The sequence below is a fragment of the Hakea prostrata genome, chromosome 6, assembly GCF_041222555.1.
Source record: "Hakea prostrata isolate BN-2017 chromosome 6, UWA_Hpros_2, whole genome shotgun sequence".
Lineage (NCBI taxonomy): Eukaryota > Viridiplantae > Streptophyta > Magnoliopsida > Proteales > Proteaceae > Hakea > Hakea prostrata.
Window position 1 is genome coordinate 37,267,411 of NC_142605.1, and position 21,835 is coordinate 37,289,245.

The following is a 21,835-nucleotide window of genomic DNA, read 5'->3' on the forward strand; positions in this document are numbered from 1 at the left end:
TATTGTTAAAAATTATGTTTTTAACTTTTTATATTCTCAAAATAAGAAGAGAAAGAGAACAAATGAAAAGATGAGAGAAAATTTAAAAGAAATCTCAATGTTTTTGAACTACATGCCATTGAATAGAGTAATTTTTTTTTTCTCTTATTTTTTTAATAAATAGAGACTAGAGAGAGAGAGTCACTCTTGAGTCTTGAGTCTCAGAAGAGATGAGAGAAATATAAACTCATTATTTAGTGGGATGATGGATTATTTAATTGAGTTAATAAAATATTTAAAAATAATTAGTTTTTTATTATTTTGATATAACAAATAATAGTTAATGGTGGTTTAACACCATTAAGCTTATTTATGTTAGTCAAGCTCAAGGTTCGACATGTCGCTGTGTCGGACCCTGGCGACTCGGGCGACATGACACCAAAAGTCGCCCGACTTTTGGTTTCATCGAACCCCTATTTCGATTGAAATCCACTCTGTTGCTTCTTGTCTGAAATGGCTCTTTCCATAACTCTGAGAGTTTTTTTCTCGCCGGCAACTGGAGATCCGAAACCTTCCTCTTTCTGTAGTTGCGATAAGGTTTCTTATTCTTACTCGTTTACCGTCGTTCTTGATGTAGGAAGCCAAAAGGTTGTGGAGCGACAACCACGGTCGATGAAATGATGGCAGTAGCAAAGTACATAGGAACATGGATGAGAGAGAAGAAGCTAACGGAGATGATAGAGAAGAAAGTGATGGAAGCAGAAGTGTTGTGCGAAGAAAACGAAGCGTCGGATGAGTGCAGGGTTGCGTGGGATGAAGTGGAAAGTACCAACTTCTCACCTAACGATTTTTCCGTTGCATCGGACTTAGAGAGTACCAACTTCTCACCTTCTTTTGCTATCGCTGCCGCAGCCTCTGATAGGTTGTGTATGAGGTTCAAAGAAAGAAGAAACTCCTACCAATTTGGATCTTCTCATCTTCACTTTCTTCGTCTACGGAAGGGCACACGTTAGCACAGTTGAGACTGAGTTGAAGAAGACGATCTCTAAGGCAAACAACACAAATTCTGGTGATTCTTCGCATCGTCTTCACTACATATTAGGGTTTCTTATATTATGCGCCTTCGTTTGTATCTCTGTTGAGATCTATTGCATTTGCCGGTTGAGGAAATGCGAGAAACCTGGTTGCAAGGGGTTACAGATTCAGAAAGCCATGGAATTCGATATACTGTTGCAAACGGATGAAGACTGCTTGAAATCTTCTTCCAAGGTTATCGATAATCTGCCTTGTAAAGATGGGACCGAAGGGAATCCTGATTACGAGTGCCTGAGATCTAAGCTTAGAAGGATGGCGCCCCCCAATGGACGAGCTGTGCTTCTTTCGAGCATTCGATGGATTCCGGTGATTCAACGGCGATATATCGACCGTCAACAATATATCACAGATAAGTCGGCGATATATCCCCGACTTTTGGTAAAGTCAGTGTCGTTGGGGGGTTTCGTGTCGCCCCCTAGCGACATGGTGAAAAATCACCCCGTGTCGGCGATTTAACACAAGGTACCGTGGTCAAGCTTAATAAAAATTATTGTCTTTCAAAATAACACTTGGCAGCCATTCCTCCATGTGAATTGGAATTAAATTTATAATCCATGTGGGTGGAGGATCGTGACTCATTGTCCTTTTGTACTATTTTGATGAAAGTATTATTAATTCCCTCCTTTCTAAATGTGTTAAGGGGTTGTTAAGATTGAATGTAAAATGTCCAATTTAAAGGCGTTAATTCAATACAGTAAGTACGATACTGAATTTTAAACCTTTATATCAAAACGTACCGTACTAAATTTATACAATACGATATGAAAATGATATTTTTAAGAACGATTTGGTACGGTTTCGACATAAAATCGGTACAAGAAAAATGTACAGTTCTGTATATGATGCGGTATAATTTTGGTATATAAAAAAATAAAACCATTATTATAATCTTATTCACTTACAACTTAAGAGTGTTTGTGGTATCGATTGTGTAATATGGTATTTTAGTCAATAATTTAACTATTTAGACTTACAATATATAAAGAATAAGAACAATATACTTATAATCTTCATACAATATATCTTCAATATAAACTCTCTTGATTTGAAGTTTATTTTTATTTTTTCTCTTAACAATTAAACCCCAACACATGAGTAATATCAAGTTGGACTAAACCTTAAATTGGGCCCAACCCAAGAGTAATGTCAAGATGGACTAGGCCTTAAATTGGGGCCCATTTCAACCTAGATATAAGGGTATCAAATTTTGTACGGTAATTCGGTACATATAGATAGTATGCTACATAAACCAAAACCATACCGAATTTGAAAATGGTGTTGTACGATTCAGTATGGTAAAACGGTATCGGTAGAAAATTGACACTCTTACCCTTGTTACAATTAGATGCCCTCCTCTTAAACTCTATTAGTTAATTGATAACATTACATGATTATATTTTTCAAATTCCTAAAATATCGTTAAGATTTGTTATTGCTTATTTACCATTTACATCATCTCATCCATAGTTGACTCCTTGAAATTTAAAATGATTGGAATGTAAGGATAGAACTGATACTTCTTTTCGTTCTATAAATGAATGCAATATCATATTTTGACTTCTTAATTATAATGAAGAGCAAAATGAACATTGCACTCCTAACTTCAACAAGTTTTAAATACCTTTCAAAGTTTTTAGTGGGAAATAGTAATTTCATAAATAATAAGATTCGATTAATAATTAAGCTAATATATATAAGGAGGCATAAGTAATTATCTCTAAATAATGACAAAAACTCAGGATTATTTGGGGTTTTTAAAAAAATACAAAGGTACTAGTCACTAATCAATCAAAAGATCTGCTAGCCACATTAGTAATTTTAGGCAAAGTTGAAATAGTGATTTTAAAAAATACAACAGATAAATTAAATAAAAACAGAGGTTATAAAATGACACAAACAAATGCAATTCTGAAAATATGTGAAGAAATAAAAAATAAAAAGTTGAAATATATTTGTTATTAAGAAATGAAATTATTTATGATCACATGGTCTGAAAAGTTTCGTAGAAATTAATAAGAAATTCATTTGGTGGTTCAAGAAGGAGTAGGGTGTCAATGGGCCGAGCTGGGTCGGACTAACCAAACCCGAATCCGACCGACCTAAACCGAAACCCTACCCAGTGGTCCCAGTCTCCCACAGTCCCACGGACCAAACTACCCTTATTGCAAGTTTTTTTTTTCATCGACACATTCGTGAATCGTATAAATACTGCATTTTCTCTAAACCCTAGATTTCTTCCTTAGCCACTACTGTTATACCCTTCGTAGGTGAGAACTGAATCGAAGAGTCCCTTACACAGATTCTCTTGCTATAGGTTTGGAATTTGAACTGATTCGTTCTTTTGCAGATCCAATCTAGGTTTTCCCCGGAAGGATCTTTACCAGAGCACACCGAGCGGTAAGGGTTTTACCTGTTGGATTCATAATTTTTTTTTTCGGAATGTCTTGAGCTTCTTTCATGCTTCGAAGGATTTTTTTATATAATTCCCAGCCAAAATTCATGGGTTGAAGCCTTATTCGATTTTCGTTTTGTTGTTGTATCCTTAACTGAACGGTGGGAACGCCCTTGATTTTGCTTTGAGGTTTTTAGGTTTATTTTCGTCATTTAAGATGTGGAATCCCACTTTTTATTTTATTCTATGTGGAAGTGAGAATGCATGTAGGACACTTTTAGGACACGTTTATTAGTGAATTCATGGCAAAAATCGCTCAGAATATTGTTTTACTACGTGTGGTTTTCATTTAAATTGAAGCTGCGGTATCGCTAAAATCCTGTTACAGGCATTGCTAAAATTTTTTTCGGTGGTTGGTTTTCGATGATAATCTTACAGGTTTTATCAAAAGTAATTATTTTGGTGCACTTGTGTGATGTTTCATGGTGAATTTGCAGGAGCGGGTGATGGCTCCACAGCAGCCGAAGAGTGGGCTCTTTGTAGGGCTGAACAAAGGCCATATTGTGACCACGAAGGAATTAGCTCCCCGTCCATCTGCTAGGAAAGGAGTAAGTGACTTGATTGTCTTATTTTTTTTCCCCTTCACCTATTTGCTTCAAAATAGCGCCCCTCAGCGATTCATTTGGATTGGCAAAATGTAATACTCCCTGCTTTACTAACATTTGCTTGTAACTGAATGCTAGAAATGCTATTATTAATTGTCAACGACTGGTCTGTCAGTCATTTCCACGTAGAAATTGTTTTGACTGTTGTTTGAAAATTAGCATAGTTTCTACTGAAAGATAGATGTTCATGTTGTCATCTTTGATTAGATTTGATTGCTTTGATTAATGTTACCTGACTATTCCATTACCCATGTTCAGAAAACCAGTAAAAGGGTCCTCTTTGTAAGGAATCTGATAAGGGAAGTTGCTGGGTTTGCACCTTATGAAAAGAGGATTACTGAGCTTCTTAAGGTTGGGAAGGACAAGCGAGCATTGAAAGTTGCAAAGAGAAAGCTTGGCACTCACAAGAGAGCAAAGAAGAAGCGTGAGGAGATGTCCAATGTTCTCCGCAAGATGAGGTAAAATTAATAGGTTTCCAATTTCTTATTGCATTCCTATGCTTTATAACCTATGAGCATCAACAGGTCTGATGGGTGCAAAGTGCAAACTAATTAGGGCTCATTTTAATGAGCTACATATTAAGTAGTGAACCTAGTGTTTCACAATTTCAATTTTATTTTTCATGCAGTTCCCCCCCCCCCCCCCCCCCCCCACATATGTCTAATGGTTTTTTGTTTGGATGTCTATGTAGGTCGGCTGGAGTAGGGGACAAGAAGAAGTGAGGAGGGGGTATGCATCAGTTGTGCTTGCAACTCACTTGGTCTCTTTAAAATTCAGTAGGTAGAAGAGATCTTTACTTAGGATGGGTTCAATTATTTGTAATGGAAAACGAAATTTTGACCTGAGTCATTTTGTTTTAGCTTGAAACGGAAAACAGTGGCATTCCAAATTTGATTTGAAGTTTTGTTTGGAGAATTAGAATGCATATTTGACTATTAAATGGGTTGTTAAATATGTTAGTGATCATGGAATATATTACTTTTAGCAGTGGCGGTAGCTAGATCCAACTACGATGATGAGTCCTCCAATCTAACACTAGTTTTGGGCCCTACCCCAAAATGGTGATTCTGAACAATGCAAAGGATTTCTGAGCAGTATTGTGCTTGTTCTACTGAATTGAATTGACATCTTGTCTGGGAATCTTCTGTGAATTCGACTTCTCAATAAGAACGCTTGAACATGCTTTTGGGTAAGAGAAGTAACAGAAGTGACTCTTTTGGTGGGTTTTGCTGTCTCCCCCCCCGGGGTTTTCCCCCAAAAACGCGGGCCCCCCCCCCCAAGATCAATTCTATCTGTCAATGCTCAGGATCCTCCGCAAGAGTTTGGTTGTTGTCTCCTTTGTACATGAACAATGCTGGCTTTGGTGTCAAGCTTGTTAATTTTTATCAACTGTCATATTGCCTAAAATTTAAAGAAACCCATGCGAAAGAATGTGAACACCATCAGTCAATTATGAACGTTAGATACGTGGAGATGATATAGGATGAGCTTTCCAACCCAATCGTAGGATGATATAACAAGCGTGTATTAGTTGAAGGCATATTTTTTTCGTATGTACTGTGAGCAGGAAAAGATACCACCTTCAGGTGAAGAGGAGCAGGTGCTTTTTTTCTTACGCCATTGTCATTATTCCAGTAAAGAAAAGTTAGAAGAAAATGACTGCAATCAGCTGAAAATCATTTTGCTGGTGACAACCTTAATCATTTGTCAAACAACGTGAGACGGCTACGGACCCATCTGATGAATGGTCATATGGAGAGATCTACATTAATAAGCTTCTGCGTTCAGGATGGAATTCACAATTTTAGTGGATATGATCCTGAACCTGGTGATTCAACAAAGAAGTTTCTGGCAGACCAGTGGCAGATGCTCTTTCATTACTGTGGGGGCATTTTGATGGCGATCTGTTCCTCGGTCTATAAGAGCAAAACAAATCTGTGCAAGACTTGGAAGTGGGGAGTTTTCCAATTGCATACAAAGAAGTTGAAAGTAACAAACATACACCGTCAAGCTTACAGAGTGCAGAAAACCTATGAGGCGTGGAAATTACAGGATTTCTTATGTTGGTAGACACGGGATCGGTTAAGGGATCACTCTGCCACAGACTGTAGATACGCTGCAAATCTGATATTGTTCTAGACAACTTTAAACCTAAACTAAAATAACCAGAAAGTGTAAGCTTGTGAGTGAGTACATTTGACATCGAAAAAGAAAAACAACGTAATATAATTTAGAAATTTTGGAAATAAGGTCAAAGGCTTATTCCGAACGAAACCCATTACCTTAAATCAATGAGACTGCAATGATCAAGCTTGTACATAATCATGTCTACTTCGAGTTCTCAATCAACTGAACCGAGAAAAGATACCCTTTATTCATTCTCCCAGGGTATTGTGATTACAGTTCCGGTTTCCATCCAGCAAACGGACAAACCTCTCTTGAGTCCCTGAATGTCCAGGGCAGAAAATTGGGAGTTTGGAATACAAATGGTTGGGTACTAACTTTTCATGTCTTGAACTTCTGAGTGAGTTTGTCCACTCCATCTCTGCATTCTCCTGCAATTCTTTTCGCACCGTCCTGAAGGACAGAACTAAATTCAGCTGTGTTCTGTTGCAACTTCTGCGTGGATTCAGTCATCTTTAAAACAGCAGCCTGTTGAATCTCCCCTGTCCGTTTGGCAGCTCCAGCAGCCCACTCCTTCAAAAGGGTGATCAAGGAGATTATTTTCTGGGTTATCTTCTCAACAACAACTCTGCCATTACCTTTTAGGTCATGAGCCATAGCCTTGAGTTTGTCTACCAAAGTCTCAGCCCGGCTCACAGTTTCAAGTGCAGACTGTTTTCCTGCTTCGAGCCATGTAACACCAACGTTGGCATCATCTTGGAGGTCACTGTCAACAACAACCTTAATGCCATGCCTCTCCCAACGTTCTCTAGCTTCCTCAATAGCTTTCACTTGTTCCCTCGCTCTTTTTGCTTCATCTTCTGCCCAAGCCCTGAACAACCAAGAATAAATAAAGAGGGAAAATTTTAAATTTATGTAATATTAATTCCCTCTGGCCAAAAAATAACTGGCCAATAGATTAGTTATCTATCAAGTGGGAATATGAGTTATTTAAAGGCAATCAGTGAGTTCAATGCCACCTGAAGTGTTTTTTTCTTTTTTTTTTTTAATAAATAATTCTTTTGGGGGTGGGGTGTTTCCAAGACATTTTCCCACACCATCTCCCCCCAATTTGTTACCCTATGTTGCATCAGTGTTATTCCAGGTTGCAGAGGAGAATAAACTAATTTCCATCTTGCCTGGTTAGAAACATGAATTCTGCTTTCATACTGTAGGTGACCCATGTTCCCCTTTTCAAAAATGTTTAAGATGCAAGCAGTCGCAAAGTTTCCCATTTTGAAAATGTTCTTGATTCAGACATCCATAAAGTCTGGGCTTGGAGGTCAGGCTTCCAGGACCCACAGAGGGGTCAAGCTGCTCAATTATTTGCCATGTCTCTTAGGTTCAGATCAAGGCAAGATATATGCTTAGACCCAAGCTAAAAGGTTAGTAAACAAAGAACTCACCAAAGTTCATGCAATAACATCTTGAGAATTATTTTTTTACGTTCCACTGTTTCTTTTCCCCACCTTAGATAAATACACGATAATTTTAGATCTAGCTGATCCTTCAGGTGAAACATATCTAAAAGTCAGATCTATGACTCGATTGACTGCTCGCTACACCCTTGGTTATATAAGTTTCAGCACCAAGATCTGAGGTCTGCATAGACTGTATATATAATCTCTCTCCTATAAAACTGTGGATGAGAGACAACTATAATAGCTTGACTCAAAATACATATAATTATCAAATTGGATATTTCTTAGCACATTATTTTATTTAAGGAGAGACAAAAGGTCCTCAGTCAGGGAAGGAGAGAGCTGCTCATACCTGGCCATGGACAATGCTTTCCGCTCAACCTCCAGTTCATATTGTAGACGAGCAATTGCTTGATTTTCACTTTCAGCTTCCTTCCTAAGCTTGTCAATCCTTTCTCTTTCAAATGATATCTCTACCTTGTTGCTCATAAGGATCTGCAACTGCTGCTCCACCTCATTCCTTAATTGGGAGAGAACTTCCATTTCTGCCTCAATAGCAGCCCGTCCTCTCATTAGAGCACCATTTTCATTCTCTCTGTCTGCTCTTAATCTTTCCAATTCCAGCCTTGCCTCCTCAGCCAACTTCTCAACAGCATCTATCTTTTCCTTTTCCATAGCAAGTTCCTTTCCAAATGTTGCATTGATATCCTTTTCAACTTCTGCAACTAAAGCACTATGTGCTGCAACAGCAGTTTCAGCCATTGACTCCGCTTCAATACGTGTGAGCTCCTCACTGACAATGTCAGCAGCTTCACCAATGGCAAGAGCAATAGCAGCTTGAGCTTTCGTGACAGGCTTATCCGGCTGAAATAGTCTTGTGTAACCTGTCAGGGAGAACAGAGGAATTTTAATACACTTCCAACTAGAATATACAGCATATCACAATCCAAGCAACAACAATGGCAAACAATGGTAATACCAAACGCTAGTGCCATGATTCCCTGTTCTCCAGCAGATATGTCAGCTACAAGTGCAGGCCATGCATCTGGATTTATCTTATCAATGTCTATAAAGCCAGAACGCTGATAGAGGATCTGACAATTAGTTTATTCAGATTTTGTCAGACATTCACGAAGTCTCACAAATAATTTCCAAAAGAAAACTAATTCAACAAATTTAATTGACCTCTCTGTCAACTTCTGGTAGCGGTTTTTTGTCTAGGGCCATCTTCCAACTCACAAGATCCTGACGGGACAAGGGGCTGCATCGCAAAAGTAAGGAAACAATTAGAAGAAAAGCCACGACCATAAGATTTAATATTGGACATAAATGATATTGAACTAACAAACAGAGCACAGTGTGAAATAAAAAACAGGATGCATATACCGAAAACAACTACACGATTCAAATGAAGATGCAAAATAAACTAAAAGACTGAAAAGTGCCTGAAAAATCTACAAATTAATGCACATTCATCCAAAAAATGTAAATGCACATATTTATTAATACTGAAGACAAAATCTTTGAGGTCTTAGTTCTTGTTTTACACCAAAAGAATTTCTTTTGTCAAGAACCCTAGTTGCTAGGAGTGACTAAAGTACAACAACAATACCATCAGCTTTATAAAACACAAGAGATTAAATATATCATAAGAGGAAAATAAAAGAAGATGGAGATTGTCTGAAAAGCCAACTCATTCATCCCAGGAAAAAAGTTTATCAGACTCCCCACACCACCAAGAAGTAGAAGAACAAGACAACTGTTGGACCTACCAAGGAAGTTTCCTTGATCATGGAACAAAAAAACCGTGCAGCCAGAAAAAACTAATATGAGAGGAAAAAAAATACTCATACCACCTGAGAGAATTCTCACCTTTCAGGAGAGAAGAAGAAGGGTGTTGGTTCTTCATTGAGATAAGAAAGCATATCACTTGTTGAAAGCTTGCTTGAGATAAGTCCAGCTTCTGCCAGGCCTGCAATTGCAATGTATTAAAAACTCATATGCACATCAACAGGAAATGTATCAGAGAAAGTAACTATGATAAGGTTCTGTATGCAGAACTAGGAAGTTGCATTTTCTCACCTTGAATGGCTGGAAAATCAGGATCTTCAGGTGTAATATCATCAAATGCAAGATCAGATACATTCTCTATGTACATTGCAGGATACACTTTCGAAGCTGTGTTCCTAAGAGACAGAAAGGACTGCTTTGTTAAAGAAGCATATGTTGGTTGGGGCAAGGCACATAATGAATGGTGTGGCTCCCTTCTCATAACAATTTTCACAGTTATTACAAGAATTCAGCTACTCATTCCAAGAGTTTAACAAGACCAATGGAAATAAGAGCAAAACATACCTTGAAAGTATACTGCTCGCAGAAACCAACCAACGAGCATACTCACGGCGAGTGCATAGATCACCAGGTTGAGCATCAGCCTCAATAACCTAAATGAAGGCAACATCTCATATAGCTACATTTAAAATTAACTATCATTTAAATTAAATTCTTGAAAAGCTTAATGTGCTAACAAATCGGTTGAAAAGACCCTATTCAAGTTCTTCTGCATGTATGAACAGTTCAAAATTAATAGCACCTTAGCTATGTAGACAGAATAACAGAACACAGATAAACATGGACCACTGATAAGAGCCAACATGCACCATTAATTTGCACTACATTTTAAACAACATTCAGCCGTATCCATTCAACTACTGGTTTCATTATTCATCAAAGCACAGCTGATGCCCAAATTGAAACATACTAAATATCAACAGACAGAAACAGTAACCAAAATTTTTTTCTTCTCCCCTGGATGAATAAACTATAATTCTAAAGCCCCAAAAGGGGGAAAATGAGAGAATGTATACAGGGGAAAAGGGGGAGAGAGGGAAGAACCAGTCTTCAAGAAACAGTATCCAACTGAATCTCCCATTACACTGGACTGTTCCAATGACGAATTCTAGTTAACCAAACACCCCCAACACCAAGAATGAAAGATCTGTTTCATAAAAAGTAGCAGTGAGATAAATCAATCTGTTTCCACCATTCATCTAAGACACATTACTTAATTTGTCTTACAAGAACCACACTTTTTTAAAGTAAGGTGTTCGATTACTACAACAACAAGCTATGTCCCAACAAAAAGGGGTCAGCTACATGGATTCTTGCCTTCCAATCAGTTATGTTTGAGGTCATGCTAGATACAAGGCCTAAGCTATGCATATCCTTTCTCACCACTTCTCTTAAGGTTATCTTAGGTATGCCCTTGACTCTTCTAATTCCTTCAATTTGGATTATATCACTTCTCCAAACAAGAGGATTTATAGGCCTCCATTGAACATGGCCATGCCACCTCAAACAACTTTCTCGTAGCTACTCCCAGACCAGCTCTAGTATGATCATTCCTTGTCTTATCCTTCCAAATGTTACTACTCATCCATCTTAACATCCTCACTTCTGCTACATTAAGTTTATCCACATGATTCTTTTTAACAGCCCAACACTCTGCACCATACATCATAGCTATTCGAAAGACAGTCCTATAGAATTTTTCTTTAAGCTTTAAAAGAATAAGTCGATCACACAAGACCCCGAACGCACCTCTCCACTTCATCTACCCTACTTTAATTCTTTGGGAAGCATCATCCTTTATATCACCTTTTTATTTATGATTGAACTAAGGTACCTAAAATAATAACTCTAAGGAATCTCCTTATCATCAAGTTTACCACCTCATCATCTACCTGATCATGACCAAAGTTACAAACTAGATATTTTGTCTTCTTTCTACTTAGTTTAAAGCATTTTGATTCCAAAGTTGCTCTCCATGATTCTAACTTGGTATTAATACCTACTTGAGTCTCATCTATCAACACAATATCATTAGCAAAAAGCATACACTAATGAATCTCGTCTTGAATGTCTTTGGTTAATTCATCAATTACAAGTGCAAATGAAAATGGGCTTAAAGTTGATCGTTGATGTAACCCAACTATAATTGGAAATTCATGACTTTGTTCCCCCACTATTCCTACACTTGTCATTGAACCATCATACATATCCTTTACTATGTCCACATATTTACTTGCAACAATTATTTTGTCTAGTATTTGCCAAATTACCACTCTAGGAACTCTATCATGAGCTTTTTCTAGGTTAATAAATACCATATGATGGTCCTTCCTACACTCTCTATACCTTTCCATAAGTCTTCTGATTAGGTAAATACCTCCATTGTAGATCTTCCTGGCATAAACCCAAATTGGTTCTTCGAAATTGTGGTTAAGTGTCTCAAACAGGTTTCAATTATTCTTTCCCATAATTTCATAGTATGACTCATCAGTTTAATGCCTTTATAGTTATTACAGCTTTGAATATCTCCTTTATTTTTGTAAATTGGAACCATGATATTTCTCCTCCGTTCATTTGGCATTTTTCATGTGCTTATAATCTTATTAAACAACTTAGTCAACCAAACTAGCTCATAGGTTCCTAAGTTCTTCCATACTTCTACTGGAATTTCATTAGGACCTTATATCTTGCCTATTTTCATCCTCCTTAGTGCTTTTTTACTTCGGACATCAAGAATTCTCCATAAATATGTTTGAAGATTGGTGCCTTGGTGAGCGGTGTAATCATTTGAATCACAGATCCCTGAAGTATTCTCGTTTAGGAGACTAGAGAAATAGATTCCGCATCTCTTCTTGATGTCTTCATCACTTACTAGTACTTTACCATCTTCACTTTTAATACATCTAACATGGTTAACGTGTTTGATACTAGATATAAAAATAAATGGGAAGATGAAAAAAGGAAAATCAAGCAAAAAAATGTGAGGGTGATTTTTCTTGGTCATGTGATGCAACTACCACCCATAGAGGACACCAACACTATCATAGCTGGATTTTATCCCTCAACCATGTCTACAAATGCTTTCTTCTTTTCTTTTTCTCTTTTTGGATGAATTCCTTGTCACATGACAATCAAGAAAAGGACAAGAGAATTGACTAAAACATTACAAATTAGACACAAGTTCCCATTATTTGTGAATAACCAAGAAGGTACAAACAAATTTTGTTTATGACTGAATTCAATGATGTCTGCTTCAGATAATATATTTGTTAATATTTCATTTTTGATTTTAGCTTAGGTTTCTATTTTGGTTACTTCCTAATTTTCTTATTACTTGATTGACAAGTTATCTCCCCAGGATAATTTATTTTTTAGTAGATTTGGGAGATTCTATACAATATGTAATCTTCCTTTTTGCTGTAACTTAGTTTAGGAAAGTTTTCTTAAACAAGATTTGACTATATATTATAAATAAATTATCAGGGGAGAGCCAACACACCCATACAAGCTCTCCCTTCTTCTTCTCTTCTTCTTTAGTCTTGTTCTTTCTAAATTTCTTTCAGTCCCTAGGCTGATTACAGGTTCTGAAATCTAACATGGTATCAAAGCAGGTTTAATCAACCTAGGGACTGTTTCTTCAGTCTCTTGACTGCTCAGTTTTTTCTCCTTTTCCCTTACCTGTTGTGTAACCACCCTTCACCGCCTTTACCCATATATTAAGATCCCTCTTTGGCAATTAATGAGGTGATGCCTTTTGCTTACCTAATATACTACAAAGACCCAGAGGAATGGATTTGAATTTTGTCTAAGTTTGCGATCTGAGAGGATGCTAGGATCAGCACAAGTTTTTTCCCCTGGCTGAATAATAGTGCAAGTTATTCTGATGCTATGTCTGCTCTATCAAAGACCTCTGGGTTATTTATTGATGGATTGAAGACCCCCGGACAGCCTTTTTTCCTGGTAAACTTCTGTGCAATTTGTTGAAATTGTTACAACCTTCTGCTGAGATATACTACAGCTGCCCTTATTTTATGGAATTCCTGCTCTGGAATATTCAGTTGATGCTGTATTGACTTCTGCTGCAAGATACACCACTGTTGTCTCTATTTTATGGAATTTTCCTGCTCTAGAAAATTTTGTTGATGCCATACTGGATACTACTGCTCCTGTTTTGTTGAATTTTCTTGCTATGAAAAATTCTATGGATGCCATATTGCCTTCCCATTGCTTCTATTACTAGTTTCAGGTACTACAAGTGTTTCAAAATTCTTTGTGAATGGTACTGCTGTCCCACTTATCTGAATTGACTGCAGCAGCTGTTTTTTCTCTTCTGATAACAAGGATACCTCTTAGATAGTTTGCTGCCATATTATTTACCATAATCGACCTCAGCTTTCCTTTCTTCTGATAAATAGACTACCACACTATTCCTGGTATCCCTGCTGCCTTGGTTTGTTTTTTGATGCATCAAGGAATTGCTCTATTGCATTAGATTATTGTTGTCTTGTTTCCATTGCTGCCGCTTGTTCAGTTTTTCTACTGGTTACCAAATCATTATTTTGGGTGATACTGCAGCCTAGTTCAAGTTTTTGGGTGAATAATAAGTTGCTTTGTTGGTGTGCATTGTTGATGCTATCCTATTACTGGTAACTTACATCACTGGGTTCTGAAGTACACGCTAATGGCTATCGATGCTACTGCTGTCCCATGTATCAGAATCAATTACAGTTGTCATTTTCCCCCCTTCTGATAAATAGGGTAATTGCTGATTGAATGTTGCACTTCTGTTGACTTGCCACTACTATTCTGCATTTTCTGGATAATTGTTTGGCATCAGTAATAATTAGGAGTTCTTGTGCCTAGTTTTATCAAGTAACATAGTTTCTTTAAGTACCCAAACAATTCCTCAATACTGACTTTGAGATGCTAGCAATAGTTTATAATTGTCCAGGGTAAAAAACGAAGAAGGTTTATTCATTAACTGCTCAAGAATTCAAGATTTTTATCTTAAGAAGGTATTCTACAACAACAGTCACCTCCACCTACTTGGTTTGTAGTAACCCATACTACCTTTTACCTATCTACTTGGTCCACAATAACTCATCTTGGCCCTTATCTACCTACTCAGTTTGTAGTAACCCATACTACCTTTTACCTACCTAATTGATCCATAATAACTCATACAGTTTTTTTACCTATGTACTTGGTCCGCAGCAACCAATACTACCTTTTACCTACCCATATCTTTACCTACTACTTGCTTTCTTGCAACAGCTTATATGTGGACATTGGAGCTACAATTTTTATTTATTAGTATGGAGGTTCCTCCTTATCACTGGCATTATTTGAATAGTGCCTTTGATGTCTGCTACACTCATGGATTTTGTTCATCTTCAATGCCACCGATTGTTCTCATTATTGAATGGTTCATTTGACATGAAGAACTATAGATTCTTCTTTAGAGTTGATGTTGATCATCTCTTGGGTGAAGTTCTCATGGTGTTTATCCGTGTTTGCTATTGTTACTTGTGTTTAAGATGATGGAGCATTTAATATATGTTCTTGTTATCCCAATCTAGAGCCTTTGATATGTATACTCCAACTTGAGGGGGAGGATTAATATTTTACTTTATATTTTAGCTTAGGTTTCTATTTTGGTAACTTTCTACTTTTCTTATTGCTTGGTTGACAAGTAGTCTCCTTAGGATAATTTCTTTTTTAGTAGATTCGGGAGATTCTATACAATATGTAATTTTCCTTTTTGTTGTAACTCAGTTGATGAAAACTTTCCTAAACTGAAATTTGATTTTACATTATTAATAAAGAACCGAGGGAGAGCCAACACATCCATACAAACTCTCTCCCTTCTTGATCTCTTCTTCAGTTTTCTTTTATTTTTCTTCTTCTTTCTAAATTTTCTTTCAGTCCCTAGGCTGATTACAAGTTCTAAAATCCTAACAATATTCATCAGGCATACAAGAATGGTTAGGTAAGTATTATCTGATGCGAAGTGAATGTACCCCCCCTCTACCAATATAAAGATCCATGACCAGATTCTCTTGCCCAATCTTGCAGTTTGTTGTTTTTGAAAGTAGAAATGAGGCACTTAGAGTTCTCTTAACCCTTCTTATCAAACCTTATTAGCAGACTATAGAATGTTTTACTTTTATCTTTACGTCAGGTAAGTTGAAATCTTCTCTAGGATGTATGGTTTTCTCCATCAAACAACCTTGGAGGAATAAGATGAAGGAAGGATGCAAGGAAAGATCAAGGAAAATGCTTGAATGACCCCTCCCTAAAACACACACAGCACACACACACACACACACACGAAAAAAAAAAAGAAGAAGAAGAAGAAGAAAGAAAGAAAGAAAGAACTAGAAGAAGAAGAGTAAAAAGACTTTTCATGTCCCTTACAATACATGCAGGGTGTGGCAATTTGAATCCCATTAAAGGGAGAATACTAGCAACAGAAAGAAAAAATAGATTCCTACATTTGCAAAGTAGCCCTTTCCATGATGATGAAATGACATCGTAAGGAAAATGTACTCATAAAATTGAAAGAAACACCTTAGCAAAACTCAAAAGCTTTTTTCAGAATAAATAAAAAATAGAAACACAAGTGTTTGCCTACACCATACAATGGAAAAACAAAGGTAGACTAACAGTCATCAGTGATATGCCTGAAAACTGAACCCTGCTGTAGAAAAGCAATCAGGAATGTACTGAATCATTACCTAATTATCCAATGAAAACCCTATGCAGTAGGCAATTCTAAAATGATCAGTGATTGAAGATGGGAATATTGCAGTACCTTCAAAACTTGCAATGCGGCAAATGTCTGTCCCTGAACTTGATCAACAACTGCAGGAACCAAAACCTTGCCAGGTGGAATCTGTAGAGCTGCAGAAACTAATGATGGAGCTGGTATACCAGCAGAGGAGAAGGAACCATCAGGTATTGGTGATCCACTCAACTCTTTGTTTCTTTCAATCTCGTGATAATCATCTGTATTAGGTACATTTGCATTTTCATCAGGTAAGACAGATATAGAGGCTTTTCCAGGTGGCTCAGCATCATCTAAAGCATTCCCTTCTAGAGTTGAAGTAATGCCCTCATTTGGAACCAGCAGTGTCTTGTCAAGTTCAAGATCTTCTTTGTTTGAAAGAGGGGTTACAGTGTCCATTACATCTTTGGACTCAACCTTGGAATCTGGAATATCATCTGATTTTGCAGTGACTAAATTATCCGAAGCTAAAGGTTCATCAGGAATATGTTGATCAAAACCAGAAACATCCAAAGTAACCTTGGAATTTTCTATTTCTCTCAATACGGTAATTCCATCCTGATAGTTGGAACCAAGATTTGTTGAATCAATATCTGGAACAGATGGATTAACATGGTTGACCACACTGGATTCCGAGGCCAATTCTGGCAGAGCAGCAGCTGGGCCACCTTCTGACTCTTTAAAGTTGAAAGTATCAGAAGACCCATCGACTAAATTGTATTCAGGAATTTCAGGTGAACTCAAATTAGAACTATAAGGACTTGATATTTCATCAACGGGTTGTCTAAATTGCATATCTTCTTGACTATAAGCATTTGTAGTGGCATCAATACCACTGGAAGCTGAATCAACTTTTTCTATTAAAGAAGTCCCAACATTAATATTATCATCAATACTTCCCACATTAGTATTATCATCAATACTGCTCTCAGAAGTAGCTTCAGCTACTTCTGGATATGAATAAGAATCCTTTATTATACCTGTATTGGTATCAGGACTATGATCATAGTCTAAGCTTCCCTCATCAGGCACCACAGTGTTGTCCTCATTTCTGATTACTTGAACTCCATCATCCTGTTCACCAGATGCCACTGCTACTTCCTGCTGTGCTGTAAGAGGCTTCATCTGTGGTTTCAATCCTGTGCAAAAAGCGTAATCAGAAGAATGATTACAAAAAGGAAGGGAAAAAAAAATCTTGATTACGAAAAGGAAACAAGAAATTTTTTTTTCTTTCTAAAAACATACTTGAGCTAGAGAAGGATATCCCTAATCACTTATATTTTATGGTTAAACTCTAAATAATTAAGTTCTAGACCAAGTCATGGTTAAAGAAGTTTCTGTTGGTAATATATATGAACAAAAAACTCACTTGAAGAGTAAATTGTTGACTGTAAACATAAAAAGGCAATTGGCAAAGAGAAAAAGGAATTGGATACATGAATACATACCAGAAGAGCTCCTTTTGCTTAGAGATATGCATGCAAAGGTAAGTCCAGCTGTAATAATTACTCCAGCTATGCCTACTCCAATAATCCCTGAAAGTAAACTACTACAAAAGTGTCATTAGTCTACTAAAACCTGGGGCCCCAAAGAAGTACAGGTACAAAAAAGGAGAAAGATATATGCTGTATATATTTTGTGGATGTAAAGGTCCTGCATTTGCTGAACCAAAGTCTTAACACCTGACAATTTGGAAGTCATGTGTTCAAATCTTTGTAGTAACTTATAAAATAATAATAAGAAACAAAGAGCGTTATCTGAGTAAGCACTCTCGCATTTAAATTTTTTATTATTGGTTCTTTCACTTTAAATGAGAACATAGTGATTCCAACATGCTTTTCAAGTGTTGAAAAAACTTGCTCTTCTTGTGAATGTTGTGCCAGATGGTAATCAAAGGACTATGAAAAGAAATGTCTTTGCATTCAACTCCTCTTGAGGTGTTAAGGTGTTGAGAAGCCAAGCAAGTATTATTTGGAAGATGTCATCTGATAGATAACATTGAAGAGCTCAAGTGATTCGGAAGTGAGCATTACATCTTGGTTGTGCTTTAGCAGTATCATACCATGAAGACTAAACTAATGGGTTGCTACACTTTAGGATCTGTTTTTAAGAATCCTAGGTTGCACCGATTGGGATGTAGAATCAAAGGCTGGATGGAAGAAGACCATGAACTGGGACCAAATACACCAGCACTGGCCCAGTCCATCTCAAGCCAGCCCAATCAGTCTAGTTGGTCTTTTGGCAGACCCGGTGCCAAAGGCTTGCACAAACAAAGTGAGAGTGCAATTTCCTTACACAGTTTTACCCTAGCAATTTTTGCTAAGAGGCTGTTTTGATGCCTTGACCTTAGGCTACAACTGTGGTCCACGGACCATTGCGCCAAGGCCCGCTTGCCCCTTCTAGTCAGTCTTGTAGAAGGGCCAAAAAGAGGCCAAAACTCTACTCACGTGTATGAGTGTTACAGCCCCATATTTGGCTAAGTGGAAATATTCCTAAAAGATTTGTGGGGCACAAGATCAGATTGCATGGAGATTTTATTTTGGGAAGATTTAGAAGCCTGTTTGGTTTCTATTTTAGTAGTTCCTATATTAATTATTCAGGTAGAATTATAAAGCCAAGCAGCTTCTATTTTTCATAAGATTCTATAGTCACCAGTTAGTAGGTTAATAGTTTCCACTTTCAGTTTGGAAAGTTTCCATTCCGAGTTTTAGCAAGCATAAATAGGCACTTTCCATGTCATGGGTGTGAAGCAGATTTGCAGGCCAGTTAGCACAAGGCGAGATAGAATGGGAGGGAAGCCACTTAAGGATCAAGGTAACTATAGATTTTGCATAACTATAACAATGGAGTCACCAAACTGGTCATTCTAAATACCAAGCTCTTCTAGTGTGATCTCTCCTTGCTTCTTCTTCTTTCTTTTTGTCATACAGTTACTGGTTTGCTGCTTGTCACGATCTTAAACTATAGCCTGAGTTGACATATGGTGCTAGCCTCAACTCTTCTTAAGTGACAATTGAACTTGAAATTAGGATGGTTAATCATTTTTACTCAGGTCAAATGTCCTAAAAATAATGTGTATATCACTGGGCATGTTGGCCAAGTCACTTTCCTTAAGTTGAGCACAAATCTAAATCAAATAGAGGCTAACAACCATAGGGAAAGAAGCCTGGGTTCAAGTGTAGGATGGCATAAGTCAAGTGAAGGGTGGCAGGATAGAATTGAGTTGCAGATATGGTCCTAGGAAATTATCATGTTTGAGTATGAGCTTCTGAATCCAGAAAAAGATGTGTAAGGTTTCATTGGCACCGTTGGAAAACAAATGCTATCAGTGGAAATCCAATTGCGAAAGTGTAGTACTTGGTAGTAGATGTAGACCCTGGATACCAAACCACCGTCTCATGTCTTCCTTGTGGTTTGCATTGTTTTTATCAATTCATTCTGTTTTGTGAAGTTCAATAAAAAAGTAAGAAATTTGAGGAGCACTCAAATCCAATTGACCCCTCTTTTGGGTTGCTGCAGTAAAGTCCATCAACACCTAACCCCGCAACTCTCTTCCCCACCAATAGTCCAGAAATATTAAAATTAATAAAATGTACCTTATGTCCACTTTTACTCTGTTAACATGCCTTTCAATTCAGTAGAGCCAAACCAAAAAAAACTCTTGCAGACCATACAAATCCATTGTCTCAGCTTCATTCTTTTACTTTATTTGTTTTGACACAAGGCTTAAGGTTACACTCTGGGAAGACAGACCCAGGCACTGGGCCTAGAAATTCTTATACATACACATGTCAATGAAGCACATGAAGGAATGACCAATTGAACCACCTTTTCATCCACTCCTATGTAGATGAAGAAAGAGAATCACACTGAATTGGGAAGCATGGACCATTATTTGGTACTTATGCATGGAGTGTTTGTGAAGAGGATAAATTATCATGACAATTGTTTAAGTGAACAAAGAATCACTTAAATAATAAGAAAGAAGAAGTAAAACTGGATAGGGTTGTTGTTATCTTTTGGTCATAATGCTGTAGCATTTAGCAACCATCATTATTATTGCTCAGTAACCTTATGCAACCATCATTCCCAAACCATAAATATGGGAGGAAATTGTGGAGCATATAATCGAGCAGCTCCCAAAAGGATTCCTCCTTTTGGAAACTCCAAAGTGAAAGAGAAACCTTCATAACAGCAGCAAAAGCGAATTCTCCCCACAGAAAGAACCAATTGAATACCTAAAAAGCTTCTAGGCTGCTTCAAGACAAAGGGCTTCTAACAATCTAAAAACCATGTAGCAGTCAGCAGAAGGGAAACCCAGGGCAATGCAACTCCTTAGGATTGTAAACATTCAGCAAACTCAGTAGTGAACATTGACGATTAACATCTAACTTTGTCTCGATCCTGGGCCAGTTACACAGAGCAAAGTATGTTGAGTTCATGTTCCCAAATCGATGCTAGAGTTTTGAGCTAGCTGTCTTCTGTAAGTTTCCCTTGGCGGCTTAATGTTTTCCTAACTACTGTTAAATGTTTCCTCCTTTAGTTAACAGAACAAGAAAAAGCTTTTAAATTATTCCATAGTAAAACACCCAAAAAAGAAAGGAAAGAAAAATCATCAAAAGAAGAATTACGCTCACCTCCCAAACTTCCTTTCTGCTGCGAGCCACCGGAATCTGCACCAGACCATCCAGAGAAATCATCATTCTTTTTGTCTGAGTTTGTCCATGGATTTCCACTAGTACTCCGCTCAGACTTATCATCCTCCTTGGACGTACTTCCAGCGATAGCTAGGGGGCGAACTCGGCGATTTGAATTCGTACGAAAATGCGTCCGAGGAAACGTAGAGCAAGATTTCCGGGACCTAAACCCTAGTCGAAGCTGAAAAGAATTTGGCGACGAAGCAATAGTCAAAGATGCCATAATCGATTCCTCTCAGTCGGAGAAACCGACTGGAAATACAGAAAGCCGAATGTTGAATAACAAATACGGAGAGAGATAATGGATGAAAAAGCTCAATTTGCAGAGATTCTTCAAAACAGAAATGTAGAGTGAGATGGAGAACTCCAAACTCCAAGCTTTCAACAGCGGAGCTAAGGAGATTTATATATATATTAATGAACACGAGTTTCACTTGATCTTTTCTTTTTGAGGTTCAGAGTTCAGACAAAAGTAAAAATGCAATTTTCTTTTTCATCAACGCTTTCTCAATCCCCAATTCCCCACCAACTTTGTTACCGGCGACCGGGCGGAATCCGACAATTCCACACGATACGATCTTGTCCTCTTCGCTGCGTCTTATGCTTGACTGCTTGTTCAAACTTTAAAATGACATTTTTGTCCAGACCCCAGAGGACGGTCCACGTTCGATTCTGGATCTTCATCCTACGGTTAATAGTTCTCTAACAATCGAAAATGCCCATAATGTCCACTTACAGTACTTTTTTGTTTTAATTTGATGTGAAGTCAATCGATGCACAGGAAA

At 37.5% G+C, this 21,835-nt stretch overlaps 2 protein-coding genes across 4 annotated transcripts; one reads left to right on the forward strand and one right to left on the reverse strand.

Moving 5' to 3' along the window:
• The first annotated feature begins 3,287 nt into the window (after positions 1-3,287).
• LOC149013843 (large ribosomal subunit protein eL36y-like) lies at positions 3,288-5,150 on the forward strand. The gene is made up of 5 exons (XM_089158766.1): positions 3,288-3,341; positions 3,422-3,471; positions 3,964-4,074; positions 4,390-4,589; positions 4,823-5,150. Exons 3-5 carry the CDS (start codon positions 3,973-3,975, stop codon positions 4,851-4,853), a joined length of 333 nt encoding a protein of 110 aa, XP_089014892.1. The 5' UTR covers positions 3,288-3,341; positions 3,422-3,471; positions 3,964-3,972; the 3' UTR covers positions 4,854-5,150.
• A 1,345-nt stretch (positions 5,151-6,495) lies between these two features.
• LOC149013844 (uncharacterized) lies at positions 6,496-21,628 on the reverse strand. 3 transcript variants are annotated; one of them, XM_089158030.1, is made up of 11 exons: positions 20,991-21,627; positions 17,802-17,888; positions 17,334-17,492; positions 16,381-16,574; positions 10,071-10,159; positions 9,798-9,901; positions 9,588-9,687; positions 8,901-8,976; positions 8,695-8,809; positions 8,068-8,599; positions 6,496-7,126 (listed from the first exon to the last, which is right to left on the reverse strand). In XM_089158030.1, the coding sequence occupies exons 1-11, from the start codon at positions 21,271-21,273 to the stop codon at positions 6,637-6,639; spliced, it is 2,229 nt and encodes a 742-aa protein (XP_089014156.1). In that variant the 5' UTR covers positions 21,274-21,627; the 3' UTR covers positions 6,496-6,636. The 3 variants fall into 3 exon arrangements, with proteins under 3 accessions (XP_089014156.1, XP_089014154.1, XP_089014155.1); XM_089158028.1 differs by having other exon boundaries at positions 16,381-17,492; positions 20,991-21,628; XM_089158029.1 differs by having other exon boundaries at positions 16,381-17,492; positions 17,802-17,899; positions 20,991-21,134.
• Positions 21,629-21,835: the final 207 nt, after the last annotated feature.

Bases quoted from the DNA above. Each gene is read 5' to 3' on its own strand.
- LOC149013844 (XM_089158028.1), bottom strand. From the start codon at position 21,273: ATGGCATCTTTGACTATTGCTTCGTCGCCAAATTCTTTTCAGCTTCGA. The intron at 8,977-9,587 runs GTGAGAATTCTC...TTTGCGATGCAG, and splicing joins TTCTTCTTCTCTCCTGAAAG to CCCCTTGTCCCGTCAGGATC. The intron at 7,127-8,067 runs GTATGAGCAGCT...TTGGTTGTTCAG, and splicing joins AAAGCATTGTCCATGGCCAG to GGCTTGGGCAGAAGATGAAG.
- LOC149013843 (XM_089158766.1), top strand. From the start codon at position 3,973: ATGGCTCCACAGCAGCCGAAGAGTGGGCTCTTTGTAGGGCTGAACAAA. The intron at 4,075-4,389 runs GTAAGTGACTTG...ACCCATGTTCAG, and splicing joins GTCCATCTGCTAGGAAAGGA to AAAACCAGTAAAAGGGTCCT. The intron at 4,590-4,822 runs GTAAAATTAATA...ATGTCTATGTAG, and splicing joins AATGTTCTCCGCAAGATGAG to GTCGGCTGGAGTAGGGGACA.